Genomic DNA, 14,680 nt, shown 5'->3' with positions numbered 1-14,680 from the left:
GCTGATTATACTGGTTGCTTGTTGGTAGTGGTTTTTTCTGCTCCTGAATATGTCAACTACCCAGCTGAATCCCTTATGACAACATGGTTGTCTGCAAAAGACGTGGGCCTAGTTTCCTCTTCCTTTGCTCCAGAGGTTAGGCTGCTCCCTTATCTAACTTAAGGTTAGCTCTTAGAGATTTTATTAAGAACACTGCACTTAAGCTAGGTTGGGGCAGCACATGCCTTTAATACCAGCGCTCAGGAGACAGAGGCAGGTTGATCTCTGTGAGTTCAAGGCCAGGGTAGTCTACAGAGAGAGTTCTGGGACAGCCAATGCTACATAGAGACTCAACCTCCACCAATAAAAACAACAACAACAACACTTCACTTCCCTTCCTGGAATTACCTTGCATTTGTTATCACCAATAGAAGCTGCCATAATTAAAGAAAACTACAAAATCACACTGAGAACAATACAACTGGGACCCCCAACTCCCACATGTGTCTTTACACATTGTAGGTTCCAGCCCTATTCTGCTCACTCATCCTTACGATGTTGTTAGTGACTGAGAGCTGTGGCCACTAGGTCTGGCTCTCCCTCGGTCCCTCTCTTCTGCAGTCTCCCTTCAGTGCTGTCCTGGCTCCTCTCCTGGGAAGAGTCCCCTTATCTTTTGACACCGTTGCCATCTGAAGCGTTTTGCTCTTTACATTCTCGCTTAACTCCTAGAACTTTCCCATTTTGCCTCTATGGCAAGGCCAAAGGCTTTCCAGTGAGTGCCACTTAGTCTAGAACTTGGGTTCCTTACTGAGAGCTCTGAAGAGCATTGTTTGTCTATGAGGCAGGAAACAGCACAGTCCACTTGCTTAATCAAACAAATCACTGGAATCATAGTCGGAGTAAAAACTGCCGAATTCACACCACAGTCCTTCTCCGTTGCCACTGAGTCCTCTTTATGGTCCAGTGTGCCAGTCCTCTTGCCTTGAAGAAAAAATTCGCAAACAAATGCACAGCAGAATTCATGTCATGACTAAAGTCATCACATAGTATCTGTGGAGCTTCATCCAGGAACCCAGCAGAGATCAAGATCCGTGAGCATCCAATTACACGAAATGAGTATTACTTTATCTAAACCTGCTCATATACCTCCCCAGTATGGGTCTGCTCTTGATTACTTACGATATAGCAACAAAGTAGATGTTACAAAATTAAGTGTATTTTACTTTCCAAAGCTTGACTCGGATCTAGATACAATGTAACATCACCAGAGCCACACCCACCTTTCCTCAGTACTTTGCCGATGACTTCTACTCTCCACTGCATTTCGTCAGAGGCTGCTGACATCATTTTCTCCTGACGTCACTGCTCGGAAACTGCGCAGGAGGAAGTGGGCCATCACAAAATTCATTGTCTCTTTACACCTCCCATTATCCCCTCACCCCAAGTGTGCATAGGTATGAGTGTATGTGGCAGCCAGAAGAGAACCTTAGCTGGCGTTCCTCAGAACACGCTCCCTTAATTGTTTAGGGAGGTCTCTCCTCAGCCTGCAACAATTCAAGTAAACTAGGCTGTCTGGCTACTGAGTCCTAGAGATACCAAGTACCAGTCCCCACCTCTCAGCACTGGGACCTTAAGCGTGCATACCACCAGGCCTGGCCCTCATTGTTTATCTAATAATTGTAACATTTATAGGTACATAATTATTGAAGTGTCCCTCTCTGGTATTCTAAGGCCAGGTGCTAAGTGACCTCCAGTGTTTCACTTGGATCTCTCATTACAAAGTAGCCACTTCCAGCAGCAACAGAAAGCTCCTCACACAGATTCTTGTGCTCTGTCACCTACTTCTTTGTTTTTTCCGGGTCTCACTATGTACACCAGGCTGACCTCCAGATGACTGTCTTTCTGCCTCAGTCTACCAAATGCTGGGATTATGGGGATGCACCACCACACTGACCCGAGCCACCCTTATGCTTCTTTCATGTATACACCTGCTCCTCCCAATTATTTGAGCATTTTCTATCATAAAGTACCCAACTCATCAAAGATTAGAGGGACATACCCTGTAGAAAAGGCATAAAGACCTGGGACTCAGAGATGCTTACCGTCTGTTGAGCGAATCATTTTGTATCAGCAGAGAAACATCTTATGTTGGTTACTATGCAACTCATGAAAGGTATACCGTGTCCTTTAACTCACCTTCCTGCTCAGTAAGCAGACTGATTACAAATGTCCTAGTGTCCTGCAGAGGAGGAGCCATGTTGGATAAGTGTATCTCAGAGAGGTTCAAAAGATGCTATTTACATAGGAGTTGCTCAGAAACAGCCAGAGTTGACGGTATACATTACATTCTTTTTCTAGTATGTTCAACATTTATGAGTCTCTCTCTCTCTCTCTCTCTCTCTCTCTCTCTCTCTCTCTCTCTCTCTCTGTATGTGTGTGTGTGTGTGTTGTGTGTGTGTGTATGGTGTATGTATGTCTACACTTAGGCATGTAGAGGCCAGAGGTCAGTAATGGGTACCGACAGAAGTTATTTTCCCCTTTTAGTTTTTGAGACAAGATCTCTTCTATGCTAACTAGCCAGAGAGCTCTAGGGACCTATCTGTCTCTGAGTCCTCAGCACTGGGATTTCAGGCGTGTGTCAGCACATCTAGAGTTTTACACGCGTTCTGGGGAATCTCCTCATGCATATGTGATGAGTACTTTTGCTGACTGAGCATCCTTGGCTATCCAGACAGCTCATTCCTGCCAAGCACTCAGACTTTCCCTGATAAATGTGAAGTGCCTGGAAAGTTCAGGCCCCCTTGACTGCTGTTTCCAGGGCCTTTAAACTGTAGGGGAATGAATGGATAATTGCCAAAAGGTACAAAATCCCCACTCATGAGGAATATCAGGGTTTGTTGTGTTCTGTTTGAGTTGTAGTTCTATTGAATGCATGTGAATGTAGCTAAAAATAGAAAGCCATAATTTTTTTTAAAAAAATCTCTAAGAAAATAATTTCAAATGTTCCCACCATGGAAAATACGTGACCTAGTGAGGTGATGGGCATGCTAACTAGACTGATTCAACCCCACACAGCTGTGCTCATAAGCCACAGCTCCACTGTGTAAACCATACATTAACGCAATTACAAGTTGTTGCTTTCTAATTAAAAGAATATAAAAGCAACTTGGCCAAGTTTCACCAATACCTCTGAAAATTACAACCAAGCCAAGCAGGAGTTGAGAATTTCTTTCCCCTAGACCCAATTAACATAGCTCCAAAGTGTTTGCTATGTTCAAGTACAGATATGTTCAGTGTTCAAGGTACACAGAATGCATTGGCTTCTACCATGACAATTGAAGGCAGCTTCCCACTCTGTTGTCTCTGCCTAGCATTGTGTTACATCCTGAGTGTGCAGATAGATGCAGTCACCCTAGATTCTAGACAGTCACAGCCTGCAGGTAGACATGTGTAAAAACTCAAGGAATAAGACATGGAGTAAACAGACAGGAGTCCTGCACACATCTCTTGCCTGTCTCTGATTGCCATGGATACTGCCTAGAGATGGGATGCCTGTGTTGAGTTGTGAAGAGGCAGCTCAGAAAGTAACAGGCGAGCAGAATTGTCATGAAGGAGAGATGTCAACTTTGCTAATTACTTGTTTTGTTGTTGAGACAAAGTGCTCTACAGAGAAGACTTGGAAAAGGAAGGCTTGATTCTGGCTTAATGTTCAAGGAGATGTAGTTCATTGTAGTGGGGAAAATGTGTGGAGAGAGTGGGGAGGGGAGGGAGATGGAAAGGCCAGGCCTCCTGTCACACTGAATCAGCAGTCAGGAAGCACAGAGTGAATGGGAAGTAGAGCCAGGCTATAAGACGTCAAGGCTCACCCTGTGTGACATATTCCCTCTATCAAGGTTCCAGGTCTCAAAACTTCCTACTCATCACCAGCTGCTGGGAACTGAGTGTCCAAATCCTTGAGGCAATGGGGGACACTTCACGTTTGAACTGTAACATCCACGGAAGAGCATGGGAGCTTTTCATAGTTAGGCTATCAAGCACAAATGGAAGGATGCTCGGGCTTAGCTGAGCCCACTTTCTGGACTGAACTCCTAGAGAGAGATAGGCTCCACCCCGGGGACGTAGATGGAGATATGGCAGAAGTAGATTCATATTCCCTGACAGGTATTGACTATGCTAAGAAGGCAGAGACAGTGTGGTCCCCAGCATCTTAATGTTAAAGTTGTATCAGCCATGAGCTCTTGTCTGGTTCCTGATCCAACGTCAACAGTCATTTTTCATTCCTCTGGATCCAGAATCCTGGAACTAAAAAAAGAAATTCTGTTTGTCCAGAGAGTCCCTTGACAAGCTCTCCCAGAGAGGGCAGCTTCTCAGCGAAGAAAGCCACAGTGCAGGGAAGGGAGGCCGCCGGAGCACCCAGCTCCTCACCAGCTACCAGAACCTTCTCAGAGTCACCAAGGAGAGGCTGCGTAGCTGTCAGCTGGCCCTGCAGGAGCACGAGGCCCTGGAAGAAGCCACGCAGAGCATGTGGTCTCGGGTGAAGGATGTGCAAGACAGGTTGGCTTGTGCAGAGAGCACTCTTGGGAACAAGGAGACACTGGAGGCGCGATTGTCGCAGATCCAGGTATGTGCGGCCCACAGCTGCTGTCCATTGCTCTGACTCCTTGCACAAATCTAGAATAGGCCCCCATCATCTGGGAAGTGTCAGGTGAAAGTGTGGGAGATGGGGGAATGGGTCAAACACTCAGAGAAACCTTATTCTCCTTTTGGGGAAAGGAATGTTTTTTGTTTTAATAGCTTTAGTTTTGTTTGTTTGTTTTTCTTTGTGTCATTCAGTAGTTAACTGTCAAAGCTCACTAAGTACTATGAGCATTGCTGGGAATGTAGAAATTGTGGTTAGTGCCTGTGTTCCAAGGGGTCAGAAACCAGTGTGTCAATTGTTAGTGCAAAGCATATGTCTGGTCTGTGAATGGACTGACAGGGCCTCTATGTAAACACAAAGCAGGCAGACTTCTGGTCACATGACCTTGAACATGACTGGCAGACTTCCGTCACATGACCTTGAACAGTGGGAGTTAACTAGGCAATAAAGGGAGAAATTACCATCTCTGAAGATGTGTCTTCCTTGCCTAAATTAATTTTCTTTCACTGAAACCAGTCAACAAAATTGCAATGGTTGGCTGGTGGCCCAAAGTTTTCCACGAATTTAAGCTGGTCTTTAGACCCCATTCGTCTCGTATCTATCTTGTATTAGTCTAGCCTGGTGTCTATGTAAACTCAGTTCTTCCATTTCACGATGAGATAGTCCCACCTTAGTTATCTTGGCAAGGGAACAGGAGGAGCACGGATAAGTATGTGCATTCCTGTGGGGCTGTCATTCCTGTCACCAAACACTTTGGCTTTTGAGAGTCTCATTCGTCTAGAGCTCCTGTAGCAGGCTAGCTTGGCCAGCCAGGAAGCCCTATATCTACCTCTCTCTGACTCCCAGAGCTAAGAATACAGTCACATGTCACCACTCCCAGAAAAAAAAATAAAAATAATAAATTTAATGTATTTACTTTACATCCCACTCACTGTCCACCTCCCAGTCACCTCCTCCCACAATTCTTCTCCTTATTCCTCCTCCCCTTCTCCTCTAAGCAAATGCCCCTCTCCCCAGATATCCTCCACCCTGGCACATCAAGTCTCTTCGGGGCTAGGCACATGCTCTCCCACTGAGGGCAGACAGGGCAGCCCAGCTAGAAGAACATATCCCACACACAGGCAACAGCTTTTGGGATAGCCCCAGTTTCAGTTGTTCGTGACCCACATGAAGACCAAGCTGCATATCTGTTACATATATTTGGGGAGGCCTAGGTCCAGTCCGTGTATGTTCCTTGGTTGGTGGTTCAGTCTCTGAGATCTCCAAGGGTCCAGGTTTTTATGTGGGTTCTTTTATGTGGGTTCTGGGGATTAAACTCGGATATTCATGCTTGTGAACCAAACTCACTTCAGACTTCAGTTCCTTAGTTCTAGGAAGCAGTCATTGTTTAGCATAGCAGGTTTTCATACTCCCACTGATGTTTCCTTCTCTCCCCTCCCTCCTCAGGACATTCTCCTTATGAAAGGTGAAGGAGAAGTAAAGTTGAATATGGCCATTGGAAAAGGGGATCAGGCCTTAAGAAGCAGCAACAAGGAAGGTCAGCAGGCGATTCAGGAGCAGCTGGAGATGCTCAAAAAGACATGGACTGACGTCATGAGTTCGGCTGTCCATGTGCAAAGGTGCAACAATCTTCCCTAAGTGCTTATTTGCCCAAATAAAACCCCACAGTTTCCTAAAGTCATGGTGCAGCATCTAGGCAGCCTGCAGTGGAATTAGCAAGCATGTTATTTTTGCTATCTGCAGGCATTGCCTGTCTTTGCCTGTGTTATATTCCCCATGGGGCAGAGACTAGTGCTGATATGTTACTGTGCTTTGCTTCTGTATTTTCTTTTCAAAATATTTTTGTCCATTCTCCCCAACCACGCAACCTCCACCCAGTGTCCCTCGTGGAACCTGGCACATAACACAAGCTTGGGAAAGGTCTCATTTGAAATGGAGAATATTTAAAGAATTTTTCATGATAAGTCAAGCGATTCTTTAATAGCTCTTAGCTGTTTAAAGGCACATGCAGGGAATTGTTATCAGCAAATTATAGTGCTGATAATCGAGCTTAAAGCGTGCATCTGTTCCTCACTCTGGAATTATCACACCGAGCTGGGGATGTAGGATGTGTCTAGAGTTTTTCTGGTTATCACAATGATGCAGATATCCAGGCATTGAATGGCTAAGCCTCGGGGAAATGAAATTCTACAAAGTGGGGAATGTTCTCATGTGGCCAATCATTAACCCATTCTGAAGTCTTTTATTTTTTTGATATTTTATTTATTTACATTTCAAATGTTATCCCCTTTCCCCTCTAGAAACCCCCTATCCCACCCCCTCACTTCCATGAGGGTGCTCTCCCACCCACACACATACTCCCATCTCCCTGGCATTCCCCTACACTGGGGCATTAAGCCTTCCCAGGACCAATGGCCTCTCTTCCCATTGATGCCCAACTAGGCCATCCTCTGATACATATGCAGCTGGAGCCATGGTTCCCTCCATGTGTGCTCTTTGGTTGGTGGTTTAGTTCCTGGGAGGTCTGGGGGGTCTGGTTGGTTGATATTGTTGTTCTTCCTATGGAGTTGCAAACCCTTCAGCTCCTCCAGTCCTTTCTCTAACTCCTCCACTGGGGACCCTGTGCTCAGTCCAATGGTTGGCTGTGAGCATTGGCCTCCGTATATCTCCGGCTCTGGCAGAGCCTCTCAGGAGACAGCTATATCAGGCTCCTGTCAGCAAGTACTTCTTGGCATCTGCAATAGTGTCTAGGTTTGGTGTCTGTATATGGGATGGATCCCCGGGTGGGGCAGTCTCTGGATGGCCTTTCTTTCAGTCTCTGCTCCACACTTTGCCTCCATATTTCCTCCTGTGAGTATTTTGTTTCTCCTTCTAAGAAGGACTGAAGCATCCACACTAGTCTTCCTTCTTGAGCTTCATGTGGTCTGTAAATTATTTCTTGAGTATCAGAAGCTTTTGGGCTAACATCCACTTATCAGTGAGTGTATCCCATGTGTGTTCTTTTGTGACTGGGTTACTTCACTCAGGATATTTTCTAGTTCCATCCATTTGCCTAAGAATTTCATGAAGTCGTTGTTTTTACTAGCTGAGTAGTACTCCTTTGTATAAATGTACCACATTTTTGTATCCGTTTCTCTGTTGAAAGACATCTGGGTTCTTCCCAGCTTCTGGCTATTATAAATAAGGTTGCTGTGAACATAGTGGAGCATGTGTCCTTGTTATATGTTGTATTCCAAAGTCTTTATAGCTGTTACATTATGGTCTGAGCCCACCTAGATGTGGAATCTCTAAAGGTGATCCAGTGAGGTTCACAGATTACCAGAGACCAGAGAGCATGCCAGGGAGACAGGATAGAAACGGATGCTCACTGCATACAAATATAGTTAGAGAGGAGCAAAAGACTCTTCAGTGACCCACACACAGCAGGATAAGGGAAGATCACAATTATGTAGTACACATTTCAGAAACCTAGGAGGAAACGTAGTGGAAAGTCACCATTGAATGAACCTTGTCAAGAAATAATGTGCATAGTTTGATTCAAACACATATCCATGTGTCGAAATACAATATGGCCCTATTAATAAGCACAGCTTCCTGTGTTGTTTCAAAATTAATCTTAGTTGATAGGGAAAAAAAGAAAGAAAGAATAAAGATGGGAAAGAAAGGGAGGGAACATAGGCCTGCCCTGTGTCCATTACTGATGAAGAGGTAGAGAAAAGAATTGTGTCCGTGTTTGTTATGAATAGAAGCCTTCACCTTCCCTGAATCTTCTCTCAAATGATCTGTACATATCCGGTTGTCTCGTTGGATAAATAACTACCACTGAGAATTAGACTAAAACACCTCCCAGAATCCATATTCTGGAAGTTTCCCTACTATCTCCTGATTGCAGAAGTGGGTTCCAAAGTGAGCACAACAAATATATAAACAGGCGATGGCATACCATCGGAGGTCACAAAACACCCAGCAGCTGTCTCCTACCATGCAGGCAGTACAGGGACATCTAACATCAGCGTGGGTTTTGTTTGCCTCTTTGCTTTGGTTCTTGGTTTTCACAGTAAGAGGAAGTGGCTTCCTAGGCAAACAGGACATCGCATCTGTCATAACTCCCAATGATCCGAGAAGAAAAGAGTCGAATCCTCTGGGGGTTCTCCCATTCTATAGTAGGCTGTGGAGCATAAATAACTTCCCAGTGGCTGGCAATGGGCCAGCTTTCAGCTTTGTAGAACTGAATAGGGATGCAGGAGATTTTTTTTTCAGATGTTACATTAAAATGTTAAATTTAAGAAACAGATTCAGAGCTTTGACTCTTACTTTGGCAAGAAACTAAATCTGACAGCTACAGGCTGGGTGGTTTCCTTGTTGCAATGATTATGGCAAAAATGAGCCAAGACAAAATCCTTTTTGCCTGCTAGGAGATCAGAGCTGCGGAGACGTATACATTCCAGAGGCTCTGACTCAGACTGTATTACCAAGAGTTTTCAAAAGACTCTGAGCTGTGGCAGAAGAGGGTGCCTTTGGTGGCTTCTGGAGTATGACATTGATTTAGACTTTTCAGAAACTCTCAGGAAGGATAGGACTCTATGAGCCCATGAGTCTGACATGATAGGACTCTAGGATACCACATGATCATACCAATACAGAATACTAATACATACTAATACAGAAGAAACAATTTGAACAAGTGATGGATGTTCATTGACTATGTTATCCTGATTCTGGAATAGCAGGATACTAGGCAAGAGATGCTAGGGAAATTCACTCTGCATGAACATAGTATAGTCTGTGTTCTGGTCTGTTAATTACTTCCTAGCAAGCCACAGGTCTTGAGTTTGAGTGGTGGTGGTGTTGAGGGGATGACAGAGAGAGAAGATGAAAGTAAGAAGGGAGTGAAACAAGGGAGATGGAGGGAAGGATAGAGAGGAGAAAGGGAGAGGGGGAGGGAGGGGAGGGAAGAGGGGAGATCATCATAAAGTTCAATAATAGGAGCCTTTCCTTATGTCATTCTGGAGACCATTTGTTTTTCTATTAAGAAATCTGGTGACCTGACTCTTAAATTTGTGACTATGTTTCCCATAAATACACTGAGTTTTCATTCAGTCACATGTTTAACCCAAAAGAATTGGCCTTGATGTGTGCATAGTATTAAACCATAGTATTTACCCGGGCAAAACACCCCAAACTTAGCTGTGAGTGAACAAGTAACTACATCTGATATTAGTAATATAGATTTTGCACAAGAAAATTTAAGAATTGGTTGGTGCTAAGCAGAATTTAATTAACAGTGTAGTGCTGACTTTTGTAACCACAATGTACTATATGAATTATCTGTTCACTTGAGACAATTAGCATTTAGAAGATATATGTCCAGATGTGTGTGTGTGTGTGTGTATGTGTGTGCACACACACGCACGCGCACATGCACAGCAGCAGCTTGCTTAAAATTCTAGCATATATTGACATTTTTTTAAGAAATCATACTCTAATTATGGCAGATCAAAAAAAATGTTTCTCCTTACCCTCAAAAGCAACATTTCATTGCAATAATATTCAGCAAAGCACTTTTAAACAATCCCTTGGCCCTGTAATTGTGTTTTGGTAGAGACACCAAATTTGAAACTCAGTTTTACAGTGTGTGACCCTTATTCTAGCACCCTGGAGTCTGTGATTGACCAATGGAATGACTATCTGGAGAAGAAAAGCCAGTTGGAGCAGTGGATGGAATCAGTGGACCAGAAAGTAGAGCATCCTTTACAGCTGCAGCCAGGGCTCAAGGAGAAATTTTCCTTGCTGGACCACTTTCAGTCCATCGTGTCCGAGGCGGAGGATCACACAGGAGCTCTGCAGCAACTAGCAGCAAAGTCCAGAGAGCTGTACCAGAAGACCCAGGATGAGTCCTTCAAAGAGGCTAGCCAGGAGGAACTGAGGACACAGTTTCAGGACATAATGACCGTGGCCAAGGTGAGATGTTTTAGATTCAAAGGCTTCATGGTGCAGGTAAGGAACTTCACGTGGGTTGGATTACTGGATCTGGCTGGTCTGAAGTTACGTGGGCAGGGATCCCATAAATCCCTGGGATTTATGGACTCACCTATTTTCCTCTCAAGATGGAGCATCAAGTGTTAATCTGTGTTTCCCCTGCACTTACCTTTGTTATTTGAAATGTGACTTTTCTTACTTCTCAGATTCCAACTGTGCAGAAGAATTGAGTTTACTTATCCAGTAACAAAACCTATTGTCTTAGTTAAGGTTTTACTGCTGTGAACAGACACCATGACCAAGGCAACTCTTATAAGGACAACATTTAATTGGGGCTGGCTTACAGGTTCAGAGATTCAATCTACTTTCATCAAGGTGGGAACATGGCAGCATCCAGGCCGGCACAGTGCTGGAGGCTGCTGGGAAAATACTAGCTTCCAGGCAGCTAAGATGAGGGTCTTAAAGCCCACACCCACCATGCCACGCCTGCTCCAAAAAGGCCACACCTACTCGAACATGGCTACACCTTCTAATAGTGCCACTCCCTTCTAATAGTGCCAGCACACACAAACCATCACACTTACATTTTCTTAGTCTCTAAACTCTAAACTCTAGCCGTGTGTATGTGTGTGTGTGTGTGTGTGAATAAGTGTATATATGTATGTATAAATATATATTTGGAAATCTTTGGAAATTAAAAAGAATTCCATATATATATGTGTGTGTGTGTATATATATACATATATATATACATATATATATATAGTTTGCTTTTACATACTTGTGAATGCTATAGAAGTGAAAGAGCTGGGATTTGTGCTTGTTTTCCCTTACTTTCATTTGCCTTTTGAGAACTCTGAGTTGTCAGTGCTGTCATTATCAACATAAACGTTTGCTTACCCTTATTTTTATCTTTGAGTCAGAAAGATGCAAGTTTGAACTCTGAGCCCTAACTTGTTTTGAATGTGTGCTTTGGAGTGGTATTAGCCTGTCTCTTAGCTCGTGCATCCCCTGCTGATGTCGAAAGGGTTTAGTGCATTGGGAAATGTTGTTATACATAATGATAATGGTAACAGTGTTAAATTATAATCATTATGATTAATTAATTTGTGAGGGTTATTAGTCAGCATTTATTAAGCATGGCTTTTTATGCAGTGCTACAAACTCTACTTACTAGACTTGAGGAAACTAGTTTTTCTCAAAGCTTTGCAGTGTTAGACTTATGCTTTCTTTCTCTCTTTCTTTTTTTTCTTTCAAGACAAAATTTCACTATACATTCATGGCTGCCCTGGGAGTTCCCCATGTAGGCTAGGGTGACCTCATACAGAGATCGGCCTGCCTCTGCTTCCCAAGTAATGGTTTCTTCTTAAGATATTAAATTCACAGGGAATCCAAGAGTAAAACTGAAGTCTTCTGAGCCACGTGCAAACCTCTATCGAGTGTCATTTCACAATCTCATTTTCTTGGTGACTATTACTGCTCACACGCTTTCTCTTTGTTAACTAGGAGAAAATGAGGACAGTGGAGGACCTTGTGAAAGACCACCTCATGTACTTAGATGCTGTCCAGGAATTCACAGATTGGCTCCACTCAGCCAAGGAAGAGCTTCACCGGTGGTCAGACACATCTGGGGATTCATCAGCTACCCAGAAAAAGCTATTGAAACTCAAGGTGAGTACCTGGGCAAACGTTTTTCTTCGTTGATCCACAGGATCTTCAGTATAGTGGCAGGTTTGTGATAAAGACTTGGTAGGTAAGATTCTGGGGTGTTTGTTTGTTTGTTTGTTTTTAATGTTCTCTTCCTGGTTTTGGTTGGTGCTTTATTGTTCTGTGCATCAGTAATTCTAAACATAAAGTTAAAGAAAATAATTACAAGGAACTCAGTTCCAGTAATGAGCACATTGTGGCCTTGCCTGTATGTGTTTCTATATGCAGATGTGAATATTGCTGTAGTTGGAACGACTCACAAAACTGTACCCTTCTGGGCTGACAAAACCAGTGTAGCCAGAGCTTAAATGTCTCTTCAAGTTTAGGCTCTGAAGCCAAAGGGAATTCTGTAGCCTCTTTCATCTCCTGACTTTCTAGCTATGTTTTTGGAAAAGTCACTTTGGTCAAGGCCCTCAAGTCTCATTGGAAATTCAGAAAAGGACTTTTTAAAAATTCTATAAATTTCCAGAACCAGCTCTAAGGAGCTTTGGAGGCCTAATTGAGACAGTCATATAAAAAAAAAATTGAGCATCATGCCTGGCCATGGAGTGCGCTCAAACAGAAAGTTCAGTGGGTTTGGGAAAGGGAGGGATTGGTTTGTGATGGAGTGCCAAAGTCAAGGGTAAGCCAGGCATCGTGCCACACACGTGAGTACTTAAGATGAGACGCAAGAGGACTCCCACAGGTTCAAAGTCACCCTGGTCTGCACAGTAACTCAGAGATCAGTAAGGAATGCATTGGAAAACCATGTATAAAAAGAAATTTTAAAAAATCAATAAAAAAACAAATAATCAAGCATACAAACAAACAAGTCTTTACACCAAGTTAATGGAGACCTTACTTAGGGAACGTAGGTACATGTAGAGTAAGAAGCCTGTGATATGGGGAAGTTCAATGATGAGCAGACCAAACTCCACCAGGGGGGAGTAAAGTCTAGGAGGCACTGAATTCTCACATCATTGTTTAAGGTCAGGAAGCTCGTTTGAAGAGGTGTAATGTCAACTACTACCACATAGTCTGGAGTTGAAGTCCCAGGACAGGATGGATCTATGACATGTCTAGCAAATAGGATAAAGAGTCACAACTCCCAAACAAAAGGTGTGCTTAAGGTTGTTTAACCGAGCTTTGAAAGAGAGGAAAAAAGAGGAGAAATGCGTGGTCACCGGCGCTGCTGATGCTCAAGGTAGCCTCTGGGTTTGACAGTTGGGCTCTTTGACAAGCCTGAGAGCCATTTCCACAGGAGGGGGGGAAGTGACGAACCTACCAGGTTGCATGGATTTAGGAAGGAATGACAGGTAAGGAAGAGGAACCAGTAGTGGTAAATCAAGCTTGTGAAAAGTTCATTTGAAAAACCTTTGAAGAGGTAAAGAAAGTACCACTCCCGCCCTTCGATGCTCAGACCACAACCATCCCACAGAACCCATGACTCAGAACATGTGATGTGGAATCACAACGTCTTCATGGATGGAAACATGAGAGCTTGTACGTGCGTGTGTGCATGTGTGTGAGTGTGTATGTGTGTGTGTGTGTGGGTGTGTGTGTAAAGAGTTCAAATGCACGACAAGAAAATCTATGTAAAATCTAATTTAAAGCACAGTCAATTACAATGGATTAGGGCTGAGGAGATGGCTCCCTGTGTAGGAACACTTGCTCTACGAACATGAGGTCTCAAGTCTTAGTTCTCAGCACTCATGTAAATACCTGGGCATAGCTGGGAGCCTGTAACCTCAACACTGTTGAGTGGACACAGGTGGTTGTCAGTTAGCCTAACAAAAATGGTGAGCTTCTGGTTTCTTGAGATATCTCAACTCAAGAAAGCAAAGCAGAGAGACAGAGAAAGACTCTTGATGCCCTGTTCTAATCTCTGCATGCACATGCAGAAGCTGTGCACACTTAGATGCTTGCATGCATAACACACATGTGCAGACGCTAACACAAAGGGAGTCCATGTGAATGGAATCAGAGTCAGCAAGCACAGACCTGTTCTCACGCCAGATGAAACTGAGGTAGTGAATCTGAGGGAATGGAGGAAAGTGACCTTTGACAGCAGACTCTTCGAAGTCCAACTCTGAAAATGCTTGTAAGGTTGAATATCATATTCTAAAACATTCTTGTTAGATGTAGCACTTTCTAAGCTGTAAGTTTTCGATTTTTAACCATTAACCACTCTGCATACTGATAATCAGAGATGACTTTTAGAATCCTGCTGCCAAGAAAGGTTGACTACATACACATAAACTACGGTGTGCAAGAACACACCTACACATGTGCAAAATTACTTCTCACATGATTGTGCTTTTGACCAACATATAATTTGGCACTATAAATGATCTACACCAAAGTGTGCCTCTATTGTTTGTACATGTGAGAAGACAG

General features: G+C 43.6%; 1 protein-coding gene across 1 annotated transcript in view; it reads left to right on the top strand.

Annotated features, from left to right (window-relative positions):
• Window positions 1–14,680, top strand: part of Syne1 (spectrin repeat containing nuclear envelope protein 1) — a 471,763-nt gene that overhangs the window by 211,326 nt on the left and 245,757 nt on the right. Inside the window, exons 50-53 of the mRNA XM_028764327.1 lie at window positions 4,309–4,600; window positions 6,065–6,237; window positions 10,270–10,579; window positions 12,104–12,268. Of these exons, the coding sequence (XP_028620160.1) occupies window positions 4,309–4,600; window positions 6,065–6,237; window positions 10,270–10,579; window positions 12,104–12,268 (940 nt within the window). The remainder of the gene's footprint in view (window positions 1–4,308; window positions 4,601–6,064; window positions 6,238–10,269; window positions 10,580–12,103; window positions 12,269–14,680) is intronic.

This window comes from Grammomys surdaster, unplaced genomic scaffold, assembly GCF_004785775.1.
Source record: "Grammomys surdaster isolate TR1022 unplaced genomic scaffold, NIH_TR_1.0 143, whole genome shotgun sequence".
Classification (NCBI taxonomy): domain Eukaryota; kingdom Metazoa; phylum Chordata; class Mammalia; order Rodentia; family Muridae; genus Grammomys; species Grammomys surdaster.
The sequence above is the reverse complement of the archived record's forward strand: the minus strand, read 5'-3'. Positions and strand labels throughout refer to the sequence as shown.